Source organism: Lepidothrix coronata, unplaced genomic scaffold, assembly GCF_001604755.1.
Source record: "Lepidothrix coronata isolate B3197 unplaced genomic scaffold, Lepidothrix_coronata-1.0 Scaffold60, whole genome shotgun sequence".
Classification (NCBI taxonomy): Eukaryota; Metazoa; Chordata; class Aves; order Passeriformes; family Pipridae; genus Lepidothrix; species Lepidothrix coronata.
In genome coordinates, this window is record NW_016690240.1 from 2,683,609 (window position 1) to 2,696,052 (window position 12,444).

At 37.0% G+C, this 12,444-nt stretch overlaps 1 protein-coding gene across 1 annotated transcript in view; it reads right to left on the reverse strand.

Annotated features, from left to right (window-relative positions):
- Window positions 1–2,306: 2,306 nt before the first annotated feature.
- The window catches only part of CDC16 (cell division cycle 16), a 22,038-nt gene continuing 11,900 nt past the window's right edge, over window positions 2,307–12,444 (reverse strand). The window contains exons 12-18 of the mRNA XM_017817339.1: window positions 11,211–11,336; window positions 10,309–10,461; window positions 9,652–9,715; window positions 7,853–7,914; window positions 5,712–5,847; window positions 5,030–5,120; window positions 2,307–3,914 (exon numbers count right to left, since the gene is read on the reverse strand). Coding sequence (XP_017672828.1) covers window positions 3,649–3,914; window positions 5,030–5,120; window positions 5,712–5,847; window positions 7,853–7,914; window positions 9,652–9,715; window positions 10,309–10,461; window positions 11,211–11,336 — 898 coding nt within the window. The 3' untranslated portion in view covers window positions 2,307–3,648. The remainder of the gene's footprint in view (window positions 3,915–5,029; window positions 5,121–5,711; window positions 5,848–7,852; window positions 7,915–9,651; window positions 9,716–10,308; window positions 10,462–11,210; window positions 11,337–12,444) is intronic.

Genomic DNA, 12,444 nt, shown 5'->3' on the forward strand with positions numbered 1-12,444 from the left:
AGGGAGGACAGAGAAGTGTGTCCGTTCCCCTGCTCTCATGGTCCCTCCCTAAGGTCGCGGGTGCCTTGTCACAGCGGCCGCAGAGCGGCTCGTACGGCGGGACGGGCACGGACACCCCGGGGCGTGTTACCCACAGCCTTAAGATGCAGGGAAGAGAAATAGCCAGGTCCTGGGGACAAAAGAGTGGGAATGGGGAAAAGAGTCCCTTACTCGTTACTTCCATCATCCCAGGACTTGGGTGGTTCTGTCAAAACGAAGCAGCAGCGCCCGCACGCAGGAATGCACCGTCAGCTCCAGCCTCCGTGGCCGGGCAGCAGGTACGGGAGCTTTTCTGGACAATGCCTCCCTGCCTTTCTGACTGGCTTCATCAGGAACTGTGGTGGTACAAACGGAGGTACAAACGGAAAGAGGGGAAATTCAGGGTGGGTAATGGGAAGAAATTCTTTACTGTGAGGGTGGTGAGGCACTGGAACAGTTTGCCCAGAGAAGTTGTGGATGCCCCATCCCTGGAAGTGTTCAAGGCCAGGATGGATGAAGCTCTGAGTAACACAGTCTAGCTGAAGGTGCCGCTGCCCATGGCAGGGGAGTTAGAACCAGGTGATCTTTAAGGCCCCTTCCAACCCAAACCATCCCATGATTCTATGATTATTTTAAGTACTGACCCATCAATCAAGCCAAGGCTTACTCAGTCCTAGATTGCAATCAACAAATTTTGCAATGTCTAAATCCACAGTTTCCTGCAATGCCTGTGTGAGTCAGAATATCTTGGACTATATCTCCTAGGCTCGGTGGCAGAAGTGCAGCAAAGTACATCCAAAGTATGGATATACCATGCATTTATCAACACAAACTCATCTAGAGCTACGGAAACTAGACAAAAGCAGCAAAATGCCTGCAAGTTAATCAGAATACACAGGATCATTGCAAATCTTCAGATCCTACTGCATTGTTGGTCCTCAAACAGCTGTCCACAGCACAAAGGAAATATATGATCTGATGTGGAATAATACAAGCAGGTGGCATTGGCTGAGGAAACTGAAATCACAGAATCTTCTGAGTTGGAAGAAACCCACAAGGATCATCAAGTCCAATTCTTCAAGTGAATGGCCCATATGGGGACCGAACCCGCAGCCTTGGTGTTATTAGCACCATGCTCTGACCAACTGAGCTAATGTTATTCTTCCTCAAATCTTTTAGGCAGCAGTACCTACGATGGAACCGCTGGAGCCATTGGCAGCAGAAATATCTTGTGGGTTTTCATATCTATTCTGAAAACCTTTAAGGCAACAGCCAGGTCTTCCCACTCCAGGACAAGACTGATCCTTTCAAGGGAGAGATGAAGTTATGGGACAGAGTAAGGGTATCTCTTTGGGGGGCATACTGATAAGTCACCCAACCTGACAGTCCTGGATCCTTGTACCAAACAGCCAAAGCCAAAAGGCAATGACTTGAAGCAAGAATCAAGAATCTGAGGTCAAGTCAGGCCAAAATTAATAACCAAAGGCCTCATGAGGACAAGGACAATACTCAATTTAACTAGAGCCAGGGTGAATGTCATAATAACCCACTAAGGCACCAAGCACTATCTAGGAAGCAGAGTCCAGGCAAGAGCAGGACTGGAGCAGGACAGGTGCTGTGAGGTGCAGAAGACTAGAGCAAGCAGGAGCTGCCAGTACAAAAGCAGGGATTTGGATAGAACAAGAGCAGACCAAAACATTGAACGGAATAGAAATCAGGAGAGAGAAACGTTCCCTAAAGTCCTGTCTGAGACACACATCAGAAACCACAACCTAACTGTAGCTGCCTAAAGGACTGGGAGCCAAGCCAAGCCATATCAAGAATTTCTCTAACATCCAAAAATGTTGCTCATGATGTAGGGCACTTTGCATACATTTCTTTCTAGGTAACTTTTAATACAAATAAATGAAGGCTAGCAAAAGCCAGCCCCAAAACCTCCAGCAGATACATGTCAAGGCACAGTGTCATGATATGCTGCCTTTACAGCAATGCCCATTCTCGCTATTCCATCTGTTTCTTCCCATTCCTACCATTCTGCCCCACTGATGACAAGTTACACAGCAGTGGCTTGCTCTCTTTGAACCTGGGAATTGATCAGATCTAGAAAATGTTTTAAAATGCTGGTCCGGTTCCCCGATTTCATTCACAACATAACCAAACAAACATTTGTACTACCACAGCTAAGGAATCAGCACAAGGGTAAGTAGATTCCTACAGGCAAGGAGGAACACTATAAACCATCACGGCCAACATACCATCAGATCATAACTGGACAGTGCAGGAAGAAATATCAACTTTTATCAATCTTTAAAACTATTTGTCAACAAAAATAGTAGTAACATAGAAAAAAGGAAACAATGCAAGATTTATATCCATGTCTGACAGTAAGGCCTGATTTGCCAACTTCCATGTAGAAATTGCCACAATGTCTTACTAGAAAACTAGATTCACATATGCTGGATTAAAAATAATAATGTTCTAGAGAAAAAGGAGTTTGGCTCTTTGAGAATCTATTGGCGACATCCTTCTGGCTGCTCTCTGTGCAACAAGAAGCCTTTGGTGTCACTTTATGCATGAGATGGTCCTGGTTACAATCATTCAAGGTTACATAAGCACAGATGTAAAAATAACCATCAAAAGATCCTTTAAAGGATGAGACCTGCCTAATAGAGTAGCTGTTGAGACACACTCATTATAAAGGCTTCAAGAGTGTCCAGGAAAAATCCCCAGTTTACCTCAAAGAAGTCACCTGAACCACACACAAACTACCAGGTTCCAAAAGAAAAGAAACTCCTGTGTATGAACTTTTTTGCCAGCCACAATGAAGGAGGGAGACCTGACGGTGGTCAGGAGATGCATATGCTTCCTAAACGATTAATTTTCTCAACACTCTCCTTGGATACTTTTCCACTTAAGACTCATGGCTTATCCCATGTTTTCCAGGAGAACGTGTGTGAAGTACTTTAGAACTAGGAAGTAAAACATTTTTGTTCACCTTACGTTCTCACGTCTAAGAATATACAGGATTGGTACAGAATTCTACACTTGACGCAGACCCCAATCCCTATGTTTTAACATATGGAAGGGAAACTTGGGCACCTCCAGTTCCCTCTGTGAAGCCATAGCACAATTTCCACTGTCCCTGGGACAGAACCAGACTTCTCTACACTCCTGTGTTGGTGCTCATAGGAAAGCAATGGGATCGCCTAGACCCAACCAGATTTCAACAGTGAGAGTGTGTGCAATTGCTGTTAAAACAGAGACTCCTCCCCGAGCTTTTCTGCACTCAATACCCTTGAATTTTAAAGTGGAATTGTGTCTAAAAACTGAACTAATGTTCAGTAATGCACAGACGTGTGCAAAATAGCCAATACCCTGTATACTACAGTACTATGTATATGGCCTGCATCAATGCAATGAAGTCTTCTTGATCCAGATGGGCATTCATGAGAGTGCTATCAGGAAAAGAATGTTTATAAAGTAGAAACTATAAAACTGCCAGTGTTAAGTACATAGTCGTTTGAATTCATATAAAAAATAGCAAATTCTTGAAAGTTTAACACCAAAACAAAAATGCTAAACCAAACATACTACACTTAGACAAAATGAACTCTCTACCAGTACTTATGGTCACGTACTATGGTCTGACATTGACGTTTCTAACATCATATCACTTTCATTCATTTCAATCTCAAATGTTTCTTCCAATGGGCGACTGGTATCTGTACTTTTCCTTTGATTTGATGTCTCTAATGGTACTATGCCACTTTCATCCAGAGTTTGTCTTTCTATGTCGAATTCTCTGAAATCCCAGGGAGGTGAAATTATGGTCTTTAATGTCTTCACTGTGTGTACATCAAAGTCATAACATCTTAATTTGTCTTTGATCTCTGTTCCTAGGAAAACAGACAAACCATTAGTTTATTCCAAATGAACACTCCCAAAAACATCTCTCAAAGAAACTGTTATCCAGAAACTACTATAATCCTTTGCTTTCAGATCATCAGGGAACTATTGCTGCTTAATGACTGAAGATGAATAGAGTTGTTCTGAAAAAATCCAGCAGCCTTCTTTTTGAAAAAAGCATAATAGAAGAAGCACTACTCAGATTCAAAAGTCTGTTATGAGACATAATTGCCAATTCCCTTCCCAATTCTCCAAGGGGCTTTTTTTCTTGTTTAAGTTACACACAGCTTGGTTTGCATTAATGCATATCACATGGCTGCATGGTTCTTCCAGATGTGTTAAATAACTACATATGGAGAAAGACAATATTGAGAAGAAACATCTGCTTCAATTGTGCAAAAAATCTGCTGGAAAAGCACTAGAGCACATAGATGGCTTTTACTCTTAAGGCTTCAGCCTTCTTAACATGCTTGACAGAACATCAACTGTGTTCACTACAGATAAAACACTAAGTTCAATGAAGCAGAAATCTGTCACTATGAAGTTGTGGGGGAGGGAGCAGAAAACTTTCACGGAAAATTTAAAACTATGGCAATATAATGTATTACAGTTATAAAGCCCTTTTTTTTGTTACCGTATGTAAAGCTGTATTTTTGGAGTCAGAAGAATTTATCCTGTCTCCACAGAGCCAAGTTTTAACATGGTGAAAATGCCTTGCTCTACAGCAGCATTAGCACTAGTGCTCTGATTTCCTAACTCTGTATCTCTATTTTATTTTTTCCTTATTCCCTTTGGTGTCTAAGCTGCCACAAATCAACATTTTCTATAAAAGAAACCATCAAAACCTTCAATGATAAATTGTTTCCTTTCTTTATTCTGGTAAGAATTTACTGTCATGATGCTCACAAAAAACAGTGGTCATCTGCAATTGCTGTGAAATTCTGCATCATTTAGCCATTAAAAAAACAACAACAAAATCCAATCAAAGGCATACTCTAACTTTGTAAGTTGATGAGGTGTAGTGGTAGACAGTCTGTCTTGACATAGGAATAACACTCCTCTCAAAGGACTCAATGATTAAGAGTCACAAAGATCAAAGACTTACCAACGTAGGCTTCAGAATCACCAATGTACATTTCTATGCAGTGTCCAAGCATTGTGACTGAAAATGTGTCATCTCTCCTGAGACCAAGGGCCTATTAAAAAAAAACAGTAAAAAGTATTTAGTAGCAAATAAAACAGTAGCAGATTTACATCTTAAGTCTGCAAAAGTTCAGTTTGTTATTTTGTTGTTCCACAGTGCTATCTGAGCATAGTCTTCACTCTAAAAGCAAAACATTGCACAACTCAAATAACACCATCACATGAACTGTCTGAAGTAGCAAGGAAGCAAAGCACTGAAGCAAAACCAGAAAAGGATATAAATACAGACAGAGAAGCATTCAAAAATCATGAGATATAACATATGTTGCTGTTTACTTACTGTAAAATTTCTCCTTTAAGGCATGGTTTGGAAGTATTTGAAATTACTTCAGCTGCATGACAAGCTTATGTACATGAAGTGTAAACTGCAATAATGACAGTCAAAGTTTGCCAAAGAGGCCATTTTTTAACCTAATCAGTAGAAAACTTCAGAAGGTATTTTTTAAAAAAAATTAAGATTATAAAATAAACAGTTATTTGGAGGCTGGGAAAAATGCTAGTTCTCTGTTCCAAACCTAAACCAGAACGAAAGAGGTAAATTAGAGAATCTGTGAGCAGCACTTTAACTGAAGGCAGTTCCGTACCATATGAAAATAGTCGATTGCGCTTTCAAAGTTGCCCATTAAGCTGTGTATGAAGCCAATGGCAGAGTAGGTAGAAGCATTCTGAGGAATTAATACTAGAGCCTGGCGATGGTATTCCAGTGCTTCTTCATACTTCCTGTTAGGGTTAAATACAGAAGATTGATTAGTAAGTGGAACACAGTTGTGCCAGAACTTAAAAATTATTGCTTTATACTCTGAACATAACAGAATGTACAAAAGACTCATGGATATTGACAATTTTCTTCCCCAGTGTAATTGAGAAATCATTGTTCTCCTTATGTAGCAAAACAGATGCCTACAGGAGGCCCCATTTGGAGATGATCTTAGCCATTTGATATGGTAAATTGCTTTACATGCTTAATGCTGCTCATTGTAACATTGGTTTGCTTTCCGTAGAGACTAAATTCTGCATCATTCAAACTGAGAAAAGCTCTCTGGGCAGAAATTTCAGAAGCCTGTGCTCCATATACTGGTACTCTTGTCAATTCTATTTTGCTATACTCTCTATCAAAAAAGGAGGTTTACACATACCCATAATTTCTTTCAAATACCAGTCACCTTTTCTTTGAAAATTATCTATTAATTAGACTGATTGTTACATTTGTTATTTTATAAAACAAGGATTAAATGTACACTATGACATTACTCTGAGAAATTAAATTGTCACATTTGACATCCCAGTTCCACATTGTTAAAAAGAAAGATAGCAGTTGCCTACTCACGACAAATTTTAATGACTATAGTGATAATGAAATTGTGTAAACAGCAACACATGAAGTTGTTAGAGGGCATCAAGTAACAATCGAGGCAGAAAAATTATGCAATGTTTGCTTGCTGCACAACCCTTTCGCGATGCAATCTTATTTTCACTCATAGTATTCACATGTCCAATTGACTAACACTGTATTTTAATATGCTGCTTTCAAATTACAACCCCTTAATATTAGTGAGTAGTCATAGATCCAGTAAGTTTTTTCATAATAGCCATATTGTGTATTACAAACTCTACTATATTAGTTATTACAGAATTTTTAAGTTTTCAAAGCATATGTACAGCTGCCTAAATTCTCAACTTGATTTTCTTGAAAGATGGTTTATAAGGATGCAAAAATATATTAGGTTTGATTTCTGAACCTGAACAAATACTACAATGCAAGTTGTACAAAGAGTGATGTAAGCAGTTACTAACTTACTGGAGAAATTTAAAAAAAAAGACAAAAGTAATCATAAACAAAACAAGTATTTGAAAAAACCCTGCAATTATACTCATGAACAGACTCCAGAAGCAGTGCCTTTTGTTTGATCTTGGCACAAGGAGTAACTATTATTTGTTCTTATTTTATAATGAAGACTAATTGGCAATTCGAGCACAAAGCAATTACTACCAAAGCCAAAGCAGAAATACAACTTTCATCTACCATAATCACATTCTCATTAGCAGCTTTGAAAAAAAATTACAGTATACACCAATTGGGCAATTAAAACCGTGACACTAAAAAAAGAACAAAAAATATGGCATTGATTGAATAAAAGAAAACACTAGTTAAAGTCAGATTAAGGTAAATAATGAGAAAACATGTCTCTGTGTTAGAACTGTTAAAGCTTGCATAGGTACTTTGCACTTTTGCTGTTCATGGAATGGAAACATAAAATGAAATAGTTTTGTTCTAAAAAAACCATAAAGTAATATTTCCTTGCTGTGTTAATGTGATTAAGTGTTTCAGTTCAATAAGGAAAAGTCAGTACTAAACCAAGCAATTAATTGGCACAAAACCACCTTTATGTTAATTAAATCAGTGGACATATTCCAATATACGAGGACTGAGACAGCAGACAGCTAAAATTCACACCCATACAAAGATCTAAAAACCTATGATCAAATCTCTATCTAATAAGAATCATTAATTAAGGAAAGGCTTTTATATTAAGGACTTTAACTTGTGTGTGGTAAACTGGATATAAGGGGCGATTAATGTTTTTACATTCACAAGCTAATTCAGAGAATCATCTTCTTATAGGGTACTTCTACACTGTTCTCATGTGGTAGATGATATGAATGAGAGAGAAAGCACATTTTTGCAGCATTACAGAAAAATGCAGCTCCAGTAGTCTCTGCTTACTTGAGTTTTCTGCAGACATGTCCTAAGTTGTTCAATAAAGGCTCCCACTTATCAACTGTCACCTGCAAAATAATGCAGCAATTCAAATAACTGCAGCTTCTCAGACTATAACTTAATTTGTCTACTTTAAAAAAACCCCAAACATACAAATGAATAAGGCATTTTATTTATCACCAAGAAAATGATCAGGAACATTTTAAATTCTTTACAAAACACACATTTAAGCCCCAACCTTTATTCAATAACTCATTTTTCTATTTTATCCATTCCCCAAAGCCAATTAAAACTTGGGTGCAAACCAAATAGAACTTGTTTTCTACTTAACTAAAAAGAGTCTTAGCTAGGAGCACCGAAGAACCCCTCAAATTAGGTATTTGTAAAACAATCATGAATACTGAAAGTCTTTTTGCTGTCTTCTCCGTGGTCTCACTTCATCTGCTCTACATAAATTAGCTCATTTATGAGGAACATAGAAGACAATCTGAGCCAACAAAATCCTTAAAATGCTTTTTACTGAAATTAAAAATAAATTGAGCTTTTGCATTATGAATGTGTGGTTTATAATAATATAATACTATCTTCTGAATCTCTACTTATTTTAAGTGTTTCCCACACTAATTCTAAATATTCATTTGTGTGTTTACAGATTGCTGGTATTTAGTATTTCTCAATAAACATGAAAAATGCCACATAGAAAAGAATTTATGCATACACATAAATTTAATTCTGGTCTATAAAGCTTATGGCATTTCCATGAACAACATTACAGCTTTAACTAAAACAGAACATTACAGCTTTAACTAAAACAGAACAATCCCGTTTATATATTGGTGAGCATATAAATTAGTAGCTGCGCAGTTTGTTTTAGTAAATATGTGCCTTGTCCACATGAAGATTTTTAGTTCTTCAGCACTTTCCACTTTATAGCTTACTGTGCTCTAGAAGCAATTTCCTTATATTGATAGGAGATGATTTGTTAACACAGTAGCATGAGGTGATGTCCTCATTAACTAAATTTAAGCTAAAAATTGAGAAAACCTATCTTAAAATTCACAAGAAGCCTGTCACAAGGTGGTACTGCTTTCATTAAGGCATCTTGAGTTTCTCTAGTACAATATGTTTCTTTAGACAAGATGATATCACACAAATAACCATTACTGCCAATAACTATTACACAAATAACCATTTATTTGTACTCCAGCGTGAGGAATCAGGGTTGTAATGGTCAACTTTTGATTCACAAAAGCACCTGAACTACATTTCCTAACAAACCTTTTGCTAGTGATTATTTTGGTTAATTTCAGGAAAGTTAGTAAAGCATCTCTGAGCACATTCCTACTCAGTGTCTCTATCCAGGAGAAAGAAAACAAATCCATACCTACAGGATTATGACCCCACAAAAGTGGAAGTCATTCAAGAAATGGCTAATACTTAAGGTAGCAGAAAGCATCGTCATATGTGTACCCAGTTCCACCCTCGGTCAAGAGCAATTGTTCTTCTAAGACCCAGGTCTGAGAATAAGACCTGGATTTCACTCCCCAGTCAGTGCTTATTTTTCTTTTAATTTCATACAGAAAAATACTTTTTGTCTTTTCCTGTAGCACTGAAGATGATACATGACAATTCTCCTCTAAAAACCCAACACACCCAATTACAAGTAGGTGGTCCAAGTTTTAAAGTCAAATTTATATTGTATTGCTTTTAACTTAAAATAAGAACAACATAAATTGTCACAAGACATTATAGAATTTGCTAGAGTTTTACAGATTTATAATTCCATATGTTAGTAGGAAAAATACCTCATTTCCAATAGCTTTGATTTTTTCCAGTGCATCAAGGAACCACTTTTCTGCAGTCTTCCAGCTAAGAATTGAGGGGGTGGGGAGAAAGAAAATTAAATTAGTGAAGTTTTCATTAGCAGTATGAGAAAACTATATTACAAGGAAGAGTTCTTTGATATTATTTCATTGTATGAATGGAATTAGATGTAAAACACAGTCATTTCCACTTGGCTATATTTTGCATTGTGGTCCAAAGAAGTAATAAGACAGTTTAAAAAATCAGAATCAAACCAAGTATATTGACTAAACACTTCATAGAACTGTTAGGTTTTTTCCAGAATATATTTGTAACCTCCTGAGCTGACAAAATGTTTTGCCGTACAAAATTTTATAGCATGTGTGCAGACAGATGCCTTCAGGCATGCAACTACATAATGACTGGCACATGGAAGCTAATATTCATCTCTGCATGCTCCTCAAGCATTAAATTCTGTCTTTGTTCAATCTTATACAAGAAGAACAATCTAGAAAGCAAGGGTTTAGGGTAAACACCATCTAGACTAGAACCAAAAGACACTATAGCTCAAAGTAAGTACTTAAGTACACATACTGACACATTACACTTCAGAATAATTCATGTTTAGGATAGTATTTAATCATATTTTGCAAGCTTACTCTCCATTTTGAAATGCTACCACTCCAACTTCATGCATAACAAAAGGATCTTCAGGTGCAATGCTTAAAGCTTGGCTGAAAAACCGTTCAGCTAACTTGGAGTTGTTGGTCAAACCGTATTCCAGTCCAATGTAGAGCAGCGGCAAATGACACCTAAAAAACCATAAAACAAACTGCTTGTTTGTTTCCGTGTGGTTACTAGGAATGGAGCTGTAAACTATAAAGAAATGCCAATTGTGTTTGCATATGTTTATGTACAACCAAGTAAGAGCTGATTTAAATGGACTATTAACCTAAAGGGAAGTTTGAAAGATTTTACATCTCTGTAAGTTACTGACAAGAATTTAAACTCCAATAAATGACTATAACATGCTCTGGAATTACATGTATTTTCTCAGTGCTTAAGTTAGTTCTGAAGGTTTTTTCTCTAGTTTCCTTTGTATGTTTAATTTACAAATAGAATATGGAAGAAGCAATAATTAGATTACATCTACCAATAACCACAATCAAATACAACAGTTTTATATGCAATATTACATTAGTCCACGACTCATTTTACAACCTTCTCCCAGAGCATGAAAGAGCTGTTTAAGATATTACTATACAGCAGTTGATGACCTGGTATAACAACCATGATTTACAAATTTCATAGAACTGTCAGGTAGAACATAGATTTACCTAAATATAAATCTTGACTTTAGAACTTACAAAATCACAACAGCGATCACAAGTAATGCAGCTAAATGCAGATGATTAAATTATTTGGGTTTTTTTTGTTGTTGTTCTCTAACAGATAATTATTGCAGATGTATTGCTTCTACCTATTGTTTCAAGGGATATAAATCAATATTCTACACTATCTATGGATATGGATATTCCCGAATATGACATTTTTCACATACCCTTTCATGAGCTGTGCAGCTGTGAAATATGCAGCCATTGCTTGGTCGTGCTCACTCTCAACTGCAAATGAATGCCCGTATGCTATCCATGCAGGTCCATAGGTTCGGTCAAGTGTAGTAGCTTTGCTAAAACACAAGCAAACACATCTGAAATTAAATTTCACCTGCTTCAGATGACTGCTTAGATAGCAATGCTGTGTCACACAGTTAGGTATCTGTTAAGAAATCACCTGTAATGACCAATGGTAAACAAAGTTAATTTTAAAAGTTCAAACTCTTTAGCACTTAGAAGTTCACACACTGTCATGAATTCATGATTGTATTATTTCTACTACTTCATGGACAGCAGAATTATTTGATATTATTAAACATAAACAGTTATATAGTAGGTGAATTGAATAAAATACAGAAAACATTAGTAGTGACTCATAATGTATTGCAAAATCCTAGCTATACATTTGAAAATAAGTATATGCTAAAAAAAGAAAAATCTAAGTTTCACAAGCAGGATATGAAAATACCAAATGAACACTTAGGTTGCATTGTGCCTTGAAATTTTGCTATATAATTGTTCTAGCCTTGAAGACGACAAGTATTTGTCACACCACAGGCCATGCATCAGGGAAGTATGTCACTCAAGTCTCAAGCTGAAAACTGCAACCTGAGCATCAAGACTGCACTCTAGAGTCTTTACAGAAAGATGGACTTGACAAGAACATTGGAAAGCTGTATAGATTATTTTCTGAGTCTGAAGGCAGGGGCATTCGTAACTAAACAGCTCATGACAAAAGTGCCCAGTCTTTTCTTAAAAGCTTCTGACATGGAGATCCTACATACTCCACAAGTAATCTACTCTATTGCTTAACTATCCTTAAACACTTCATTTTTTTCCTAACATGTAATCTAAATTTTTTTTGCCACGGTTAAACTCACTATTTCTCATCACAGCTCCTAGAGAATGGTGTGTTCTCTGTCTCCTGGGACAAAATTTCACATATTCAGACACTTGCATCTTGCCACCCAGGACATACTTGAGTTTCGTTTCTGAAAACCACTGCATAGCCCACACTTGTCCCAGCCTTGTTAGCTGTACACTATCATTCTTCTCCAAGAAATTTAAGCTTCTTGTTACTATTTTACTTTTACCAGATCTCTTTTTCTTTTTGCTAGAACTACTCTGAATTCTGATGTTTTGTTTGCGGGTTTTTTTGTTTGGTTTTCTCTTCAACACATC